This window comes from Mus caroli, chromosome 1, assembly GCF_900094665.2.
Source record: "Mus caroli chromosome 1, CAROLI_EIJ_v1.1, whole genome shotgun sequence".
Taxonomy (NCBI): domain Eukaryota; kingdom Metazoa; phylum Chordata; class Mammalia; order Rodentia; family Muridae; genus Mus; species Mus caroli.
This window is the reverse complement of record NC_034570.1, coordinates 61,010,658-61,031,219: the sequence shown is the minus strand read 5'-3', so window position 1 is coordinate 61,031,219 and position 20,562 is coordinate 61,010,658. Positions and strand designations below refer to the sequence as shown.

Sequence of the window (20,562 nt, the reverse complement as noted above, 5' to 3'; positions counted from 1 at the left end):
AAAGATTATCTCAAGATAGATAGCATGTGAGAGACTCTTTCCCAACCTGAAAGAAGACTCTAATCTATAATCTAACAGGTATGAGGGTATAGCTCCAGGATAGAACACTTGCTTAGCATCTGCCAGGTCCTAAGATCCATCCCAAACATGAATAAAAATGAGGGAAAAAAAAAACATATGTAATCTTAAAGTGATTTGTGCACTTTGTCAGCAACTTAAAAGAATCAGATGAGCACCCTCTGAATATGTTTCAGAAAAAAAAATACCTGTCCCTGAAGACAGGAGACTGGAAATATTATCTCTGAATGCTTCAAATCAGAATTATGAGATTCTGTGGTTAAGAGAAACTGTCATGATTTTAAAAGAAAATAGGAAAACTCTACTCTGCAGTGCTAATCTGTTTGGGGAAAATAGATTTGACATATTTAGTAGTGTTTTGAAACATTTTCAAAACAAAAGATGAAGGCCAATTTTTAACTCTATCCTTGAGGCAAATAAAATGGCATGCCTTCTGCTTCATTAAGACAACCAGCAAATTTGAGTGAAACACACTTCCGTTTCCATTCTCCTTGAAGTCAGAGGCTTTCAGTGTTGTAGCCATTTCAGATGTGATATAGAAAGCTAATTTGACTATATTATTCAGCCTACACCATTCTGTTCTGTTGCCTTTATTAATCCAATGAAAAGGAGAGGAGATAGTGGGAAACAAGAGAAGAAAAATCAGAGGCTCAATTAGAAATTTTAAAAAGCAAAGTGTTTGGGTGTTTTTATAACACTCACTGAAACATAAAAGGAAAGCCACAGACAAAAGAAAATGAGAACGAAAGATCTATTCAAGAAGGAGGAGTGGGGTTTGGTAATTGATACTGAACATCATCAAAGAGAAAGGCTGACAGTCTGAAAGGCAAGGAATGCGATACCCATGAGAAGTCAACTCAATCTTCAGAGACTTTGAGAGTTGGCCTTCAGGGTTTTGTGTTGTTTTTTGTTTGTTTTGTTGGTTGTTATTAGGGAAGAGGGTGTTGGGAGTGGGGGATGTTTGTGATAGTGTCTGGAGTTCTGATTGCACAGCTTCCCCACTATGGTCAGACATGATTTTTAGAAGCTGTGGATCCTAACCTGTGACCACTTCAGGGTTGCCACAGATAAAAGCTGGTGGAAAGACAAAGGCAGGAGAGGTGAGAGAAAGCGCTAGCACATACCCGTCCTTCTTTGCCAACAGCGTCCATCTCTACTTCCCGGGCCCCCTCCACAAACTTGGTCAGCACCACCGGGTGTTCCTGCCGAAAAAAAAAAAAAAAAAAAAACAGAAGCAGAAACCTGAGCAGAAATTCCGTGTGTAATATCAGATAGCTGTGCAGCCGGGGTAAATAACAAGGCAGTGCTTGCAGAAAATTTAAGGCTGAACGTACAACAGGAGCTCATTAACCAGTCTATTTTTGTAAGAATAAAGTCATGTTCTGCTTACAGTAAGAGCAAGTGTTTTTCTGCAACTCTGGGGGGTCCAGAAAACAGAAAATAAGTTCTGAAATGCCAAATATTGGTTTCTGATCCAGTTTAAGGAAAGAGAAGGCTAAGGATGAGACAAATACAATTTCCTGGCCTTCCGTCAGAATCATTGATACACCTCTATGTATTTTGTACCTAGAGGTGATTATTGCATCTGATTCTCTCTACTCTTACTTGTTTGTGCAAGTGCCACAGCTTCTTCCTCAAAAATCTGAAGGAAATGTGTAAATCTGAACAAGCTTAAAGGAGAATAATGACATTCAGTTGTGAGTTTTTTGTTGTTGTTGTTGTTGTTTTGTTTGAATACAAAATCCTTTGTCTGAAGTTGCTAAGCCTTATCCTGTTTTTAGAGTATGAAGCTGGCAACTGGAAGTCAAATCTATTTCTCTTTTAACCTTATTAACCTTACACGTGCATCTTTTGGCAGTGTTGTAGACTGCTTATAGATCTTGAATTGCTTCCTGTACTCAGTTGTCCTAGGGCAATGTTGAGGTGCCCAGGCCTACCCAGACTGACATTGCTTCCTCTGCACTAAATGAAGAGGAAGCCTGGTGATCTTGCCATTCCCTGTTCCTCTTTCCCTATGCTATGGGGATTCTGCAATCTAAGCCACTTGTTACATTTACCTGACTTCGTAACTATCTTCCTTGTGTGTCCTTCATCTTTTCTCTTCAACGTAGTCTTTTATACAACAGCTCTCCTTCAAAGCCTAGGCCAGATACTACCTTCTGGAAGATATCTCTAAGCCCTTCAGGCTACTAGGCTAAAATTCATCATCTTAGACATGTGTTAGCTTTAACAGATATCCTTGAACACTGTAAATAGAATTTAAATTTAAAGATGTGTTTTCATGCTTTTTTCCCAAGGCTCCTCATCTTTCTGTATTTTTTCACTGAGCCCTAGATAACTGGTATCCACTGGGTGTCCAACTTAGCTGCTCCTGTCTTCTGTCCTTACTCATTAGTCATTGCCTCCATTTCCAAAGCTTTACTTTAAAGGTGAAGCTATTAATTTCCAAGCCAGTATCCATGTCTCTATGTCTACTCATTCTCTTCCTTTAAAATTTACTTTATTTTAATCATGTGTGTATGTATGTGGGTCTCTTTGTACATATGTACAGATAATGGTTATGCCTATGGAGACCAGAGGTGATGGACCCTTCTGCAGCTTTCCAACGTGGGTGCTGGAAACCAAACTCAATAGCTTTTAGATAATACACACGAATGAGCAGACAAAGGAACAATTAGCAGCACTAATTTTACTGTGAATATGTTCAATTGAGTATCATGGGTTCTACTGTAGCATGATGAAGAGACTTGAGCTATCAAGTTCTATTAGGACATCTCCCTTAAAAACTGTAGTGGTGTGTCAGCTGACATGCTAACAGAAAAGAAAAAGTAAGCCTTTTACTAAGTGACAGTCCTCTGAGGCTGAAATAAAGACAACCTTATCCCACCCCTCAAACGTAGGGTATAGTTACTGGCCTCTCGAAAGAAGAACACAACAGGATCTTGGGCAGAAATCATAATATATGTTACTTCACTGATTCGTTAAGGAGATGTACTTCAGTAACTGACTTTCCTACCAATGTGAATTCTAACCCCACTAATTTCCTTTCTTTAGCCTTATCAGTCTCTTCTGGCTCACTCTCCTTCTCCACCTTCTTTATGACCAAGCATCCTTGAAGAACAGCTGTCATGGAGGAAAGGGTCCAGGGTTCATGTGTTCAGAACAATCCATGCTTGTTTTCCCACTCTGAAATGCCCCAGACTCCATTCTTCAGCTCCCTTCAAACTCCACTTACCTAACATCAAACTCTCCTCTGAATTGTTCTTTTTTTAAAAAAAAATCCCAAGTAGCCTTTGAAAGCTTTTTAAAGGAAAACATTACTTTCATCCTCCACAGTGCGAGGTCTGCAAATCAATAACCCTGCTGGGTAAATCTTAAATGGATCACACCAAGGTAACACCAAAGGAGGAAGTGAAAGCTTGGGGCAGTTAAGAAGGGTGTCTTAAGCCACTTCAAAATCATAAACATTTTTATTAACTCGCAAATGCGGTGTACCAGAATGGAAACAGAAATCAATAGGTGAACAAGGTGACTTACTAATAAAGTTGTGTGGTTGATTAAGGCCAATCCCCAGGTGTGAGGATTAAAAGCAAAGAAAGCTTTCACCTGATAGTTATAAACATGGCTGGCTCTTCCTGGAGGCTGGGAGCCCCTGGAATAACTTGACCAGCATGGAGCTCACGAAAAGGACAAGATACTTATTAAGCATCCAGCATGGGTGCTCATCCTTTTAAACTCCCCGAGTCTCCAAACGAATTAATGTGATGATGAAAGATGCCCAGGTCTTCTGCTTATTCCACCAACACTAAGAATCCAGCCATCACTTAAAGACATTTTTCTTTTTCCTTTTTAGGTTTTCATTCTCATGTGTAAGAAACTAGTACACAGACAAAAGGGAACCTTTACCCCAACAACTTCATGAGAAAACAAAACCTGCATAGAAAACAAGTTACGGGATACAAAACAAGATTGTTGCAAAGAAATGGGACACTACCTGAGAGACTCGAGTGGCCTCCTCAAGGAACCTTTTCATCTCATCCTCAGAGAATACCACGTTCATGGCAGACCCACTGGAAAGGGTGAAGGGAAAAGTAGGTGAGTATCCTTTACTAATTCAGAAATAAGGTATACTACGTTTGATTGAACAGTACCAGGCGATCTCTAATTCCAGTACAGAAGAAAGGTAGCTTTTTGTCTAAGCTGCATTTTAATTCCATGTAATCACAAGGTCAGTAAATCAAAGCAAAAAGTCTAAGAACTTAAGGATGGGAGCCCCAAAATCCCTGATGCTCCCAGCAATTGCTATAGCCCCATGATTATGCTGTCTGATTCAAGCATCGGTATGTTCTGGGTTCTAGGTAGATCTTGATGGTTAACAGGGTTCAGCCCAGACCATAATTCCTCTCACCCTGTTTCTTCAGTATTCATTGTCAACAGCTAATCTTAACCCACTGGCACTATGCAAAGCAGGTCACTATTTCTCTGTAGCAATAGAACCGATGCTTCAGTAACATGTGCCAATAGGATACAACATATGTGACTAAGATGTATTCAACTGTATCCTTCCTTCTAAATACCTAAGTGAAAGTGTTCTTAAATAGATTTACTCTGAATCTTGGCACTTTGACAATGCAATGGGAAAGTTGGAAATGAGGAGCACTCAAGTAAGAAAAAAAATTACTTCCCTCTTCCTTTAAAAAGTAACATTTTCTTTATCTTTTCAAATTACTATAAAGTTCTGCACAAAGCCATTGCTTTATCGGCTTGTGAGACAGTGGCTAAAGCGGTGACCCTGAGGATTCAGGGCCTAGGAAAGTGGAAGATAGATATAACTTACAATATTCAAAGACTTTTTCTTCCAGCCCTCTTTAAACACATGCCTGTTGTTTAAATTGATTTACATTAATTCTTCAAAGTAGTATTATTAGACTGGTTTACACAAAATGTCATTTCAATGAAAGGACGCATTTCCTCTTCTTTTGAAATTTTTCATTATTTTAAAGAATCCCATCTCAAATCCTATTCACACTTCCAAATTGTGCACAGCAAATTGTGTTTCTCCTATTATCCCCTGCTCAGTGAAGTGGTTCCTTACATGTGGTAACATCTGAAGGGACTATAATTCACAACTTCTCCTTTGATGATAGAACTAAGTTTCAACGTTAACTATAAAGCCTCCCCAATGCCCATGTTCTTCACCATCATGCTTCATCAATTATGAAAATCTGATCTCAAAAACCCCAAAATTCAAAACAAAGACAATATCAAAAGATAATGATGAGAGTCGAAAAGAAGCTGCTGTTTCTGACTATCAAAAAAAAAAAATAGATGATGCCAAGAGATGTCCCAGATTGTGTTTTAGTATCTATGTAAAACTATCCCTCTTTAGTTTGGCCAGGAAATGCCTTGAGCTATGATACTTCTAGATGACGATGTTGCCACTCCTGGAAGAAAATTTAAGCTGGAAGAGCGAACATTTATACTCAAGATTTCTGTGTTGCTTCAGAGATCGTGTCTGGATCAACAAATTCCTTCCCACTAAAGCCTTGTATTCTTAGCATGCAGCATGTGTTTCTGTCTCTCCTAGTTTCTGAAACATTGTTTTGGAAAACAATATATATTACCTCAAAACATAGGAAGGTCTCAGTAAGCAGGGGTAGCCCACAGAGTTTGCAAATTCCAGTGCTTCATTCTAATTAATAGGGGGGAAAAAGAACAACACAAAGGGTATGAATAGTTTAAAATACGCAATAAAAATGCAGACTGGTATCATTAGATCAAGGGATAACCTAACTCTTGTTATTCCTCCTCTCAAAAGACTCCATTAAAATGTAAATTGGACACTGAGATACATAAAATTCCTAGTTTCTCATTCTACATATCAAATCTAGTTCAAAAATAGTTTGAACTTCTTTTCATTGTCTGAATCTTAATGAGAATACTGCTGTCTATTTATAATCAGCATTTAAGTGCAATCATCAAACACAGCTACTTTCCAGTAAATGTACTAAGCATGGTGTGCATTCCACCTGCCCTCTAGTTAGCTTCTCTAGTAGTTAACATTCAAGTTAGGACTCTTCAAAAGAGGACATTAAAATGAAACACTTGTTCCTCTCCTTACCAAAGTGTTCACAGCTTTCCATGGAGCCTGGGCCACCTTTAGCTCATCTAAGACAGCTGAGAAGATGGAGCGATCCTCAGCCCTGTCGATCTGCAGAGGGCTTGTACCCATGATCTTGACACCATTCTTGTACAGCGGGACCGCCAAGTTGTTTGGAATCTGGCCCCCAACTGATATGATGCAGCCATTACATGCCTGGAAGAAACAAGCCACATCAGCCACACGAGTAACCTGAACAGGGATGGATGGCTGTGCTAATAATGCTGACAGCACATACTCACTGAAATATGTGTCATGATGGTGAGAATTTCATACTGATATTAGATTTTAACACAAAGAATAAGAACTTCTTTTGACTTTGCTGCATAAAATCCACATAAATACGCCACAGAACAACATATGAGTATCACTTGAGACATTTACATGGAATTTTAAAAATTAAAATGGATGAAGTGTACCGTGTGCTTGTCATTATAGTCTACCATATCCCGTGGCTTCCTGGGACACTCTTGTTATTTCTGAAATAAATGCCTATTTTCCAAGTTGTTTCTTTTACCTGAGTTCTCCGAAAGTATCCAGTGCCTAGAGAATAAAGTTCACATCCCTACCATCCCTGCCATGTAAGCCTTTGCTATCTTATCCACCACTGTTCCTATCATCCCAATGAGACTATTCATCCTCTACAACCTCTGGATGTCAACACTAACAAATTCTTTATGACATCCAAACATCTTGAGCTATTGTTCTTCTCCTTCTACACCCTCATTTACTTAGCCTCTGACCAACCCTAAGTTCAAGTCCATCTACCCCTACCTTGATATCCTAAATACCAGGTGTTTTCCTCAGCTGACACCTTTGCATCTGTTCCCTGTACTGAACAAAGCACTTACTTCCTATTTCCTTCCCACTTCTTTATATATGCATATATATATATGTATATATTCCTTATAAGCAGATATATGTATGTTCTTGTATTTATATATGTATATCTGTGTATACACACACACACACACACACACACACACACACATATATACTTAAGGCTTCTCAATACTATTGCTGGACCAGTGAGGAAGAGCTGAGGTGTGATAACAGGGAACTAGACATGCAGATAGCAATCCTTTTCCCTATCATTTCATACTATCCATTGACCACTCACCCTGAGATTACATCATTTGTCTATGGCATGCACCACCCTGACTCACACAGCCGATACATGGATTAAATAAGATTGTGAAGCCTCAATACCTTATATACACTGTGTTTATAAATAAGATATTAAAATCAAAAATATGATAACCAATTGGTATTTGTCCTAATGACCTACTAATGAAAATTGATAGTTATTGAAGTTATTGATCCATGCCAAATTATTTTTTCATGATTTAAAAATGCTTTTGGATTACTCTTATAAGGAATGAAGCTAACATCTCTTTGAGACAATAATTACAGTGTTGCCTAAACAAACATACTGGAAGTGAATTCTTAAAGGCACTGTAAATGGTATTGAATTTAATAACCAACCATTCTGTGTATTTATAAAATTTCATATATTTCCCACTTTTTAAAAGTGCACTCAACATTCATCTGTGCAAAGCCTTTAGAAAACAGTTATTCTCTTTACTATCGTAATCCTTGTCTCTGACTATTTTGAGTTTATTGTAAGTATCACTAAGATTTTGAGGCTTAAAAAACAAATTTCCCATTAAGCATATGCATAAAGGTCCCATGTAACACATGTCAAGGAAATTAAAAAGAGGATCCATGTTGACTAAATTAAAGCTTGAAGTTGAACAAAATGGCTTGAATGAATATACCAATATTATTTTAATTTTCCATCAAACTTTCTTTTTTCTGAGAAATTAACAACTTTCAATGATAGAATAATATAGCAGCTACTATTCTTTACTTAGCCCTTAACTGTGTATTCTGAAATGTCTCTTTGATCCTTACAAAATCCACATTGGGCAGTTATTACTAACTCCATTGTGTAGCTAAGGAAATTGGCTCACGGAAGGCCACGAGTCTCTGGTGCAGCTAACTCAGGGCTGACATGTGAATTCAACTCTGTAGAGTGTGAAGCAGCTACACTTGTGTAATATACAAAATATCTGAATGCTGGACCAACTCAACTAGCTGTTTTCAGACATGGTTGACGTTAGAGGATAAGAAAAGTATTTGTAAGACTTTTGGGAGATGGTAGACAAAACGGATCTTCTCTTTCCAAACCAAATACTCGTCATTCATCACTGGGAAGTTGACTCATGTCCACAGGAAAGCTCCAAGTGAAAATGTATAGCTTACAAAGAGCTAGTCCATTAACCAACAGGAACTTGGCATGAGAGCATGTTCGCTGGGTAACAATGATATAGAACCATTTCACAGAAGATTCTAATCTTGATTAGACCAATGTTTCTTTTTTTGTTTTGTTTTGGTTTTTTTTGTTTGTTTGTTTTGTTTTTTTTTAAATATTTTTATTACATATTTTCCTCAATTACATTTCCAATGCTATCCCAAAAGTCCCCCATAGCGCCCCCCACTTCCCTACCCACCCATTCCCATTCTTTTGGCCCTGGCATTCCCCTATATTGGGGCATATAAAGTTTGCAAGTCCAATGGGCCTCTCTTTCCATTGATGGCCGACTAGGCCATCTTTCGATACATATGCAGCTAGAGACATGAGCTCCGGGGTTCTGGTTAGTACATCATGTTGTTCCAACAATAGGGTTGCAGATCCCTTTAGCTCCTTGGGTACTTTCTCTAGCTTCTCCATTGGGAGCCCTGTGATACATCCAATAGCTGACTGTGAACATCCACTCCTGTGTTTGCTAGGCCCCGGCATCATCTCACAAGAGACAGCTATATTTGGGTCCTTTCAGCAAAATCTTGCTAGTGTATGCAATGGTGTCAGCGTTTAGAAGCTGATTATGGGATGGATCCCTGGATACGGCAGTCTCTAAATGGTCCATCCTTTCATCACAGCTATGTTTCTAAACCCCTTTGGAGGGATGAGCAACCCTTTCACAGGGATTACACATCAGATATTTACATTAGCTGGACAGGTGGCTCAGAGGTTAAGAGCACTGCCTGCTCTTCCAGAGGTCCTGAGTTCAATTACCAGCAACCACATGGTGGCTCACAAACATCTGTAATGGGAGCCAATGCCCTCTTCTGGTGTGTCTGAAGAGAGCAACAGTGTACTTATACACAGCTATTTACTTTAAAATTCATACCAGTAGCAAAATTACAATTATGAGGTGGCAACAAAAAATAATTTTAGGTTGAGGGTCACCACAACATAAGGAACTGTATTAAAGGGTCTCACAATGAGGAAAGTTGAGAACAACCACTGAAATGGGATATTCCTGGCTCTCAATACAGGGACTGGAGATGCATACATAGAAAGAGAATCCTGGCATTCCCCACTGGCCAGTCATCATCATTATGGTTACTTACCAGTAATATTCTGAAATACAATACACTAAAGTTAAGATTTCACTACAGGAATTTCTAAATTATTTAGCCTGAAAACAATTTAACAGGCTCTCCGGGTTCCTCTGTACTCAAGGCTGAGCTGAGAACAAGAAGCCTGTGGGGCAAACACATTACACTGAGCTACATCCCCAGTTCCTCAACTTCACTTTCAGCTTCATTTCCTACTTTGAAACCTGATATCCCCAACTTAAGGTAACATGAGGATATGTCTAAACATAATCCAAGCTACAATCACACCAGAAACTTATCTTAAAACCCTAACGAAGTAAAAGAACATGCTTCAATGTTATTTGGGAACATTTTGATTTCTCCTAACCCTTAATCATATTGGTCAGCACTGATTAAATGCTGCAACTTAGGCATAATTCCACATAATGTAACTTATCTTACTAATAGAAGTAGCTTTCGCCTCATTAAAAATGGCCTTGATTCTGTAATTTCATGTATTATCTCCAGTTTACAAACTTACATTGTATATGCCAGTGAGAAACAGTATGCCTTATATTTTGGTACTTTTCATTTTAGGTAACACATTACACTTTATGTAGAACCTTGGCATCATATTTAATTACAATTAAACCAAATGCTAAAATAGAATTCTATTTAAAGCCTTTCATTCCCTAATGAGCACTGTTCATTACTAGTTAATGTTTGTACGTCATTCATTTAACTGTTTATGTTACAAAAGTACCATTGTCTAACTAAACCTATAGTGTTAAAACTCTCCTCCAGAAAAACCTTGACACATAATCAGAAGAAATAGCTGATGCTCTTGGTCACTCTTTAGAATGAGGGTTCCTTTTCTAGAATAGTTTCTAGAAAAAAAATTTAAAAGGGAAGAAAAGAAAGGAAGAAAAGTAAAAACGAGTGGGAAGCAGGTGTCAACACTTCCTTGAGAGCCAATGCCAAAAACCTCCTCATGGACACCCACTTTACTTACTGGGCAGCTCACTTCTTAATGTTTTATATTATAAGTTCAATGATTGTCTGTAACTAGACTAAGAGACCTATCATACTTGCTGTTACCCCATGCAATTATGCATTCCGGAAAAAGAGATTTCCTTATTAAATGACTTAAATGTTGTATTTCTGAAAATTGTTAGACATGTCTTCAATTTTCTAAAAATAAAATTTAAAACTATGCAACATGCTAGGGCATTCAACATCTCAAGATAGGATAATGGCAATCTCCTTCATTGAAGTTACACCCATTATCAGATGTGATAGAGCAGCTTTGTGGAGCCTGCTGTAAGGAAAGACTACAATGACATGGGAGGAAACATATATGTACATCATTGTATATGTTACCTGATACACCATATAGGGTAACCTAAAGGACATAGATGGAATGTTGCTTATATGTTCTCCAACATAACATTGTATTCTGATGTGGTAGTTTATTTTAGATGCCAATGAGTTTCAGTGAAGGGTCAATATATTCATTTCTAAAATATAATATAATCTGAATATAATCCTTCAATTATATTCAGAGTTTCATTTAAAGTTATGTATGAGAACATCTAAAAGCAGTAAAGAAGTTTCTGAATATTCCTGAAATATTCACACAAGGAAACAGTGTAGAAATTACATGATGCTATTGCCTATGACGCTTCTTAATATTTTTCCAAAAACTGTTTAATTTTTCATGATACATCATGGATCCCAGTTTTATTATTAATGCCTTGAAGGTAGAATGTTTGAGCTGGCTAGATTTTATATCAACATGATACAGGCTAAAATCATTTTGAAAGAGGAACCCTTAATTGAAAAAAAAATCCCCACCTGATGGGCACATAGGCAATCCTGTTATGTATTTTCTTGATTGATAATTTTGGTGGTATGTCCATCCTACAGTGACGCCACCCCCAGGTGGGTGGTCCTAGGTTCCATAAGAAAGCAGGCTGAGGAAGCCATAAGAAGCAACCTGTAAGTGGCACTCCTCGATGGCCACTGAATCAGTTCCTGCAGCCAGGTTCCTGCCTTAAGTGTCTTCTTTGACTTTCCTCGGTGATAACTGTTACCTTGAATTGTAAGATGGAATGAAACCCTCTCCTCCCAATGCTGCTTTTAGTTATGCTGTTTGCTCAGTGCAATAGAACCCTAAGACATATCCTTCCTGCTAAACGTGGCATTTAGAAAATTCTAAAGAAATATTTGTAGAATGTACTTCTTTTGATGGTCAACTATCTATCTGAGAGTATAAAGGAGTCACCTAGAAAGCTCTTAACAGTGATATCATGGATTATATAAATGGTACAATGAGTGTCATTATATTGTGTTGAGATTAATAGGTCAGATTTAAGCAGACACCTGTAAGTATACATAGGTTCTAAATTTATCTATTGCTCTTTGTAAACATGAAGTCATCACATTGCTTCAGCTCTATACATTATCATCCAAAATTCCACCTCATCTTCACAGTGCCTGCATAGGCTGTGCCTACATTGTTATATTATTCATTGACAAAAGGATAGATCACAGAGACTTCCAGAAACACGCACAAGAGAGTTTCTCAGTCAAAACTAGAATTCAACCCTATGGCTATGATTCAGTGTATTTCTCTCACATAGAGGACTGTTTCTTTGTGGTGAGAAATTAACAGAGTTATATCAACTACTGGGCATCATCATGATATTTTACAATAATTATTTATATAATATAAAATAACATGTTCTACAGACTTAGAGTAACCATAAATCACTAATCCATAGAGAATATATATTCAATAATATGGTCATGAGGATAGGTCAATTTCAACTGTAAGAGAAAGCCTCACAGAAACCTGAATCATTTGGAATAGACTCATTAATCTGACCCTGAAGACTAGTGATAATGGTTTTATCTGATTCAGTAAGGATTGAACTGGCCATTGGCAAACAACTGACCTACCTCCTCTGAGAACTGTTCACCACTAAACCACAATATTTATTGTATGAAAATATGACCTCTTAAATCATTTCAAAAGATATTTATGGAGTCTCCTGTATGCTAGTTAATATGTGACTGGTATGTGTCAGTGAGCTTTCAACATAGTTGGAATGCATACGAATAAAATGGGGGAATATTGCATGAAATGACCATTCTATGCCAAGATATGAGAAGTAAAAAGCTAGAGCAATTATTTTTGGAGTTTCCCTACAAAATTAGACAGTGGGAAAAACTGGAGATATGTCCCAAAAAGAGTTACACTATAAATCTGAACATGTGAATATAATTATATGCAAGATATATACTGAATATATCTCTCCTTCCTGATTTGTGTTTTTTTTTTTTCTCCCTTTTTACCTCCTGGTGGTAGATGTCTAGGATTCTCTCCAAAGACAGCTCTTCAAAGTAGAGTTTGTCACACTCATCAAAATCAGTGCTCACAGTCTCTGGGTTACAATTCACCACCACTGTCTTCTTGCCAAGTTGGCGCAGTGTACGGATACTGGAGACAGCACACCAATCAAATTCCACACTGCTGCCTACAGAGACAAGGAATATTAGGAAAAGGAATAAGAGAAGAAATATTTCTCCAGCCAGCGCAGATGAAGGAAGTCAATGCTTTCAATTGAGTTCTTAGTATAAAACTTTAAACCTATTTACAAGTTCTGCTAATAGGAAGAGAAGTAGGGACTGGCTGGACAATAATGAAATGTTGGCTTGAATTATACTTAAGCTAGGTAATAAGTATCTTCATGTTTGAAGAATTCGGACCTCGATGTCAATGGACTGTAAAAAGATAAACTTCATTTAATGAAGGAAATTCAGAGAGCACTCTGACTTCACTATGCTAAACAGCTAAGCCAGCAATTAGAACACTTAAGGTCTTTCTTTAACTCTTTGACTTAATTACTCTTAGAGGCCTAACCCAGCAGTCCCTGAGGTCACTTGCAGCTCTGACATATTTTCACTGACTGGAGAGTCCTGTCCTTTTTAAGAGTGTGTGACCTTCTAAGAATTAATCTAAGCATAAGAAAGGCCTCAATGACCCAAAATATCACTCTGCTGGGATGCCATAGAGGCAAAAGTACTCATATGAATGCTTTGCATTAGGACATTATCTTCTAAAAAGTCTTATCAAAATATGTTTATCCACTTGCAGCTCTGTGCTCCTCAGTGTCAAGTAATGTATGCACTTGATCATCAGTTTGGCTCTTCTCTGAACCACAGTGTAACATGGCAGTAATAAATGAATCACATAAAATCAAAGGTTGAAGGAAACGTTCCAAACAGAAGAGCTTGGATGGTCATAAAAAGGTTTTAGGTTTTATAGCCATAAACCAAATACAGATAGGTGGTACAAACAGGTGAAGTTCACACCAGTGTGCTGGAAACCCAGTCCTTAGCCACAGTCTTTGGAGGGGAGGCCTTTGAGAAGCAGCAGCCTCAGAGTTACATCCATGCTCTAGGGCCAGCCTGGGGAGAGAGTTTGATTTGACTTCTTTATGCCCTTCTTTATGAACAAGAGTGAAAATTATAATGCAATATAGTGATACAAAAGGAGGTGGAATTTGTAGTTGAGATTTGTGCTTGAGTCCCACTTTTTTTTACGACTAAATCACTTATTTCATACGTTTAAATATTATTTCTCTGTAACTCAGTTTCCTAAACTGTAAAACATTTATTATGACAATATTTGTCTGGTAAACTCTTAGAATAATGGAATCAATATTTATAAAGGGCGCTAGAAAACTCTAAAGTCTTATATACACATGTTATCACATTACCAATGTGGTATGGACCACAGCCCAGAACCATTATTCCATGTTCATCAAATTTGATATCGTGCTCCTGAGGGGGAAAAGAAAAAATATAATGTTGTTATTCCATCTAATTAGACTACTTGCCCAGTTTCTGTGTCTTTCTCACATGCACCTCTATTAGTCTTAGGAAATCCCTAAATATAAAGTGTTCTCACAGAAGCTCTATTTATTTTTTTAAATTGCTATAACTCAAGATTTGCAACTTAGTCCTGAGTATACAGAATACTCTCACACTTGCTTGGTTCCATTGTTAAGGCAATGCCTAATGGAATGAGTTCAGACATTCCTTGTGGCATCTTTCTCACATGGCATCTATTACCAAGGTCGGCCAATAATCAGAGGTGAAAACTATGCACTCTCTAAGGTAGGCCAGCCCTAAACCCAGAGCAATCTACATGTGATGACCTCTGTAGTTCTTACCTGGCCGTTGTAGGTAACATACAGGTAGTTTGTTACTGATGGGTATTCTGCAGCCAATGTATCAATCTGCAAAAGAAAATTTGTTAAGTGATAAAGTTTTTACTCTTTACAGTTTTTAAAGACCGGAAGTTTCATGCTATTTCTTTAACATCTAGTACTGTCAAATATAAAGCCAGGAAAAGTTATGTATAACCAAGGCACTTACTGATTCTGAAAACCAAAGAGACAAAAGAAATAACAATATAAACTAGTGGTCACTTGAGCAATAAATAACTAGAGATTGCCCAGTGCTTCCTTGGAACCCTGCAGTAGTACCACCCACATAAAATGTTCATATGTCACAAGGACCATTTATTCAACCAGGCACCTAAAGCGTCTATGTACAAAGTCTAAGTCAGACCAAAATGCTCTACATGAAAGGATGTTTACAGTTTGCAAATTAATGTATAGGATTTACGTTAGTGATAGTACTAATGGGTAACACAAGAAAGCACAAACAGGCAGTGGGGAATCCTGATCGCATCGGACATAATTGGAAAAGGTAAATCAATTCTACTCTCAAGGGTCACTGGCTCAGCTTAGAGAGCAAGCATTTTGGGCTGACAGGGCAAGCTGGTGTGAAGCTGGTAAGAAAAAAGAAAGGTAATAATCGCTGAGCAGAAAATATTTACAATCCAGCTTGTGACCTAAGGGCTTACATGTGCGTCTTAAACCCACAGAAAAAAAGTCAATGATTCTAAAGGACAAAAAGCAGCTGGTGGTACTTTAAGCCAAAACACTCCTTCCATTAATAGAAAAAAAAAGAAAGAGAGAGAGCCAACCAAATGGCATACCTATGAATGTTCATGTGTGATTGTCACTAATGCTAGATGAGATCATTACATCCAGCCCTGCCACGATGAATATGAATGAACCATAATGATGGGGCACTTAAAATAAAGTACTGACCTTTTAAAAAGTTAGTACCCAAAGAGATAATGATTTTTTTTCCAGAGACTCAGCCCCTGTGCTGACCCATATATTATTACCCCAAGATTTCTGTCACTACATATATGTTAGACATAGGTCAAAGGCAGAGATAATTTTGGTTACTGTATTTAAAGCATAGAAATTATATTTTCTTTACATCCCACTGCCCCATCTTCATCCTTGTCCCTTCAGGAACGTGTCACCCTGTACTGAGTGAGCCTAACAAAGTCATGGTCATCAGTCAGATAAGCGGCGGCGTCTTCTAAGCACACTTAGTTAATGGTAAGTTTGAGATGATAGCTACATGTCAAAACAAGAATCCTTGATAGAGATATTGCATTACCTGTTTAACCCAAGGGTGGATGTTTTTCTTTAATCTCAGCTCTCTTGTCTGGGCTTCAGTCAGTCCCAAACATTTTGAAATCTGTTTGTCTGAGAACCCAATCTCCTTGGCCTTTCTCAGAGTTTCTTCTGTAACAGACTCACTGGGATTTAATGGAAAAGAAAGATTTAAGTTCAAACCAAACACAAGCACTGAATGAAACAGTGAAGTGTTCCATTTGAATGCATCAGATATGCTCTTATATTCCATCTGCATGCATACTCATGGCTCTTCTCTTCAAAAATTCACAAATATATATTTTTTTCAAGCCATTGGGAGGCCTCTGGCATTAGCAATGCTGACATCTCTGTAAACTTCTGTCTCTCACTGTCTCTGTCTCTCTGTCTCTAACTGTCTCTCTCTGTCTCTCTTTCTCTCTGTCTTTCTCTGTCTCTCTTTCTGTCTCTCTGTCTCTCTCCCTCATCTCTTTAAAATCTTATGTTTATGGTTCTAATGAGTTTTCTTCCTCAGTAATAACCAGGGACTACTTTTTATACAGTTTTAAGTGACTGTATAAAGCCAGAGTTGCCACATTGGTTCCTCCACCCATTCCACCCTGTTTTTCATCCATTGCAACTGGTGCAGCTTTTGTCCAGCCTCAGCCTTTAACACCTGTTCCAGTCAGACCACACTCTCTCCCTCTGTGTATGTAGCCACTGTCATGAGATCCATTGGCCTGGCTGCATGGTGATTCCTAAATCTGCGGCTACCTTTTCAATGTTGGACTTTTACTCTAGCTCTTCATCTGTGTGAAACAGGAATCTATTGGAACTGGTTTTCCAACATTACACAAGACTGCACACTCTCTCCACCAACAGTTCAGTTATCAGATTATTCCCAAAGCCTAGCACATTATCTGGTCCACAGACAAACATTTATTAAATAAATGAAATTATTAGTCTAATATTCAGTGTAACAGAAAAGACACAAAAGTGATTAAAGCCACCCTTTAACCTAAAATTCAAAACCAATAGAAAAATAATTGGTAAAGTACCAAAGTGCACAAAAATAAAATGCTACTGTAAACCATCTATTGCCCGATACCTGAGGGCTCCTTCTAGCAATAGCTGACACAATAAAATTAAATTACAATGGTTTAGTATTTAATCCAGTAAAACTGAAATGCATAGCTGTAATATCAGAAAATCTAACTCACAGTAAATAAAACATTTTCATAAAACTCGAATAGTATGTAGTTAAGGAGGAGGACAAGTCATTTGATTCAGTACAAAAGCTACTGGTAAATTATCCTTGGTTTGGGAAATAACCCCAGCTCAAATTCAGGCAAGCGGCCATAATTAAACCAACATGGATTGGGGGGGGGGGTGCGAGGGGGAGAAGAAAGAAAGGGGAAAAGAAAAAAGAGAGAGGGGGAGGGAGCAAGGGAGGGAGGGAGGAAGGAAGGAATGGAGGAATGAAAGAAACAAACAAGGAAAGAATAAAAGCTGGCATGGAACCGGAGAGATGACTCAGAGGCTAAGAGCATTAAGAACTCTTGTTGCCCTTACAGAGGACATGGGTTCAGATCCAACACACACATGGAGACTCACAACAATGTGTAATCCCTGTTAAAGGACATCTAATGGCATCTTCTGACCTCTGCAGGCACCAAGGAGGTAGATGCATGATGTACATATATACATGCGGCTAAAATACTCATACACATAGAATCAAAGTAAATAATTTTTAGAAATGAACATGAGAATTTTTGTGAAAAAGAAGTAGGTCAACAGGAGCAGGAGAGGATAAGAGGGTCATGCGGATGACAGAAGTCATTAAAATATACTATTACATATTTGAATTTGTCAAATAATAAAAATTTTAAGTATTTTCTGAAAGTAAATTATTTCAAATGGCAAAGGAACAGTATAAACAAAATTTAAATACATCATTTAAAACTTTGTGCAATATAAAAATGCTATTATTAAACAACTATAATAGAGACAACAAATGAAGTGTGTTAAAATAGGCACACTGAACATTTGGTACATATTTCGTATGTCCCTTCTTACTGTTTATTTTAACATGAAGCATATGTTCTATGTTCCCCAGGACACATGTGAGCTTCTGAGGCTATATTACCCACATCTCTCTTCTGTATATCATCTTCAGTGCCCAGACACTGCCCTACAGAAGGTAAGTATTTATCAATATGCATTTCATCCTCTTCAATGGGTGAATGGATTAAGTCCAAAAGACATTAATTTGTCTTATATAAGTTTGCTTCATTATATCTTGAAGACCACCTCCTGAACATACTAGAGACTAGCTACAAGAAGAACTCAACTATTACTGTATTAGAAATAAAATTTTGTGTTTATGTGTGCTATTTCCCTAGGCTTTAGTATCCCTTTTGCTGTAGATTATTTCTGCTTTGACTTTCCCAAGTTAATTTGTTTTCCTGTTGGACCCAAAGCCTCTTCCGTCATTCCTTCCAGTGCCTTGAACTTGTTGTTTAATTGCTATTTAGAGTTTTAACATATGCAGGTTTTGACATATACTTCATCATAGCAATGCACTTTACTAAAAAAGAATTATTGAATTACTGATATTTCAATTGTTATGCACTGAGATATGTCAAGCCCTAGCTACACGCTCAAGAGCTGTGCTGTCCATGATGCAAGTCACTAGCCCATCGGTTATTTAAATATAAAGCCTTTTTCATAAACTTAAATTCTATATCAGTAGTTCCTCACCTTTCAATTTGCTTGGTGGCCATACCAAGCTATCAGTCGCTCTATCCAGCAATGCAATATATAGAATATTCTTTCTGGAAATTTCTACTGGAAAGTGATGCCCAAGGAAATATGAAAGAATATTTGACACAAAGGAATGATGTGGATCTGAAATAACTCATGTAGGGCTAAGCTGCATGAAGTACTGTGAGGCCAAGGAAAAGAGATGAAGTGCAGGTGGTTGCATGTGAGAAATACCACAGCAGCAGAGGGCTGAGAAAATAAACATAAAGTCAGTTCAGCTCTGTGACAGTGAAGGGTAGTGATCGACAGTCTACGAGTAAGGGCAACCGTATGCAAAGTAACCTAGCACAGCCATGTTCCAGGCAGATATGGAGATGCACTGAGAGTCTGCAGCTAGAATGTGCTCAGGAAGCTGACCAGGGACTACAGAGCAGGTAGGTCACTGTTGTGTCATCCCTGCTTCCATGCTTGGTGACTCTGTGCATGTTTCAGGAGTGAGCAACAGGAGATAAAATCCAAAATGTTTACATTCAAAGAAGCCTCAGTGCATTAGATAGGGACAAACAGCGTTAGCGGGTATGTGCTATACCGCAGCTGTTCTGAAAGGCACCCCTGCATTGTCATACCAGGTGAGAATTTTACAACAAATGCATCAAGCTAGATGCACACTGCAAATTTTAGGATAACAATCTGATTCTTAGAATAATTTTATAGTAAACAAATGAACTATTTTAACATTGACTATTCAGTAACTAGATCAACAACAGACATATTTTGGCATGTCTTGAGAATTAGAGCTCACTGCACTGGGCTAACTATTAAATCAGTGTTCATACTGTAAATGAAAGCAAATACTAGACAGCTGGGATTGTGTGAAGTCCACGAAGGATTTTTACAAGATTCTTCTCTGCTATAAATTTCTGCTTTTAGATGTGAAACATTATAAAGCAATTTTCAGTCATCTTCAGTGAGAAATGGGGGCTAATTCTGACCCACTGTGACAATTACAAAAACAAAGTTAGGTTAGATCCCTTCCAGCTGCCTGATTGGAAGTAGACCAACCCCCAAAGCAGAGAGCAAGCTATCTCTGTCTCGCACTTCTGTGCAAAACAAAGTTGGCTGACATGTCATCATACACGGAAGAAAACTGACTGTATCCCACCCTGTTATGATACAAACCTTCATTTTGTACCCCATTACAATAAACAGAAGAAATAGTTTAAAGGCATGATTTATTAGCATAGGGCCTGTGAATCAGATAAGGTTAAACTTCCTCAGAGATCAGGATAAATAAATCGTATCTAAATAGGTGGTTCTCAACATGTGGGCTGCAACCTTTTTGGGTCAAGGGAATTCTTTCACAGGGGTCACTTAAGACCATCAGAGCCGGGCGTGGTGGCGCACGCCTTTAATCCCAGCACTCGGGAGGCAGAGGCAGGCGGATTTCTGAGTTCGAGGCCAGCCTGGTCTACAAAGTGAGNTCCAGGACAGCCAGGGCTATACAGAGAAACCCTGTCTCGAAAAACCAAAAAAAAAAATAAATAAATAAATAAATAAATAAATAAATAAATAAATAAATAAATAAAAAGACCATCAGAAAACACAGATAGTTTCTGTTGTGATTATAACAGTAACAAAACTGCAGTTATG

The 20,562-nt window shown here is 37.9% G+C and overlaps 1 protein-coding gene across 1 annotated transcript in view; it reads right to left on the bottom strand.

Moving 5' to 3' along the window:
* Cps1 (carbamoyl-phosphate synthase 1) overlaps nt 1-20,562 on the bottom strand; it is a 107,592-nt gene that overhangs the window by 20,492 nt on the left and 66,538 nt on the right. Inside the window, 8 exon segments of the mRNA XM_021156158.2 lie at nt 1,203-1,280; nt 4,073-4,148; nt 5,703-5,770; nt 6,200-6,394; nt 12,980-13,161; nt 14,407-14,470; nt 14,863-14,928; nt 16,175-16,316. Of these exon segments, the coding sequence (XP_021011817.1) occupies nt 1,203-1,280; nt 4,073-4,148; nt 5,703-5,770; nt 6,200-6,394; nt 12,980-13,161; nt 14,407-14,470; nt 14,863-14,928; nt 16,175-16,316 (871 nt within the window).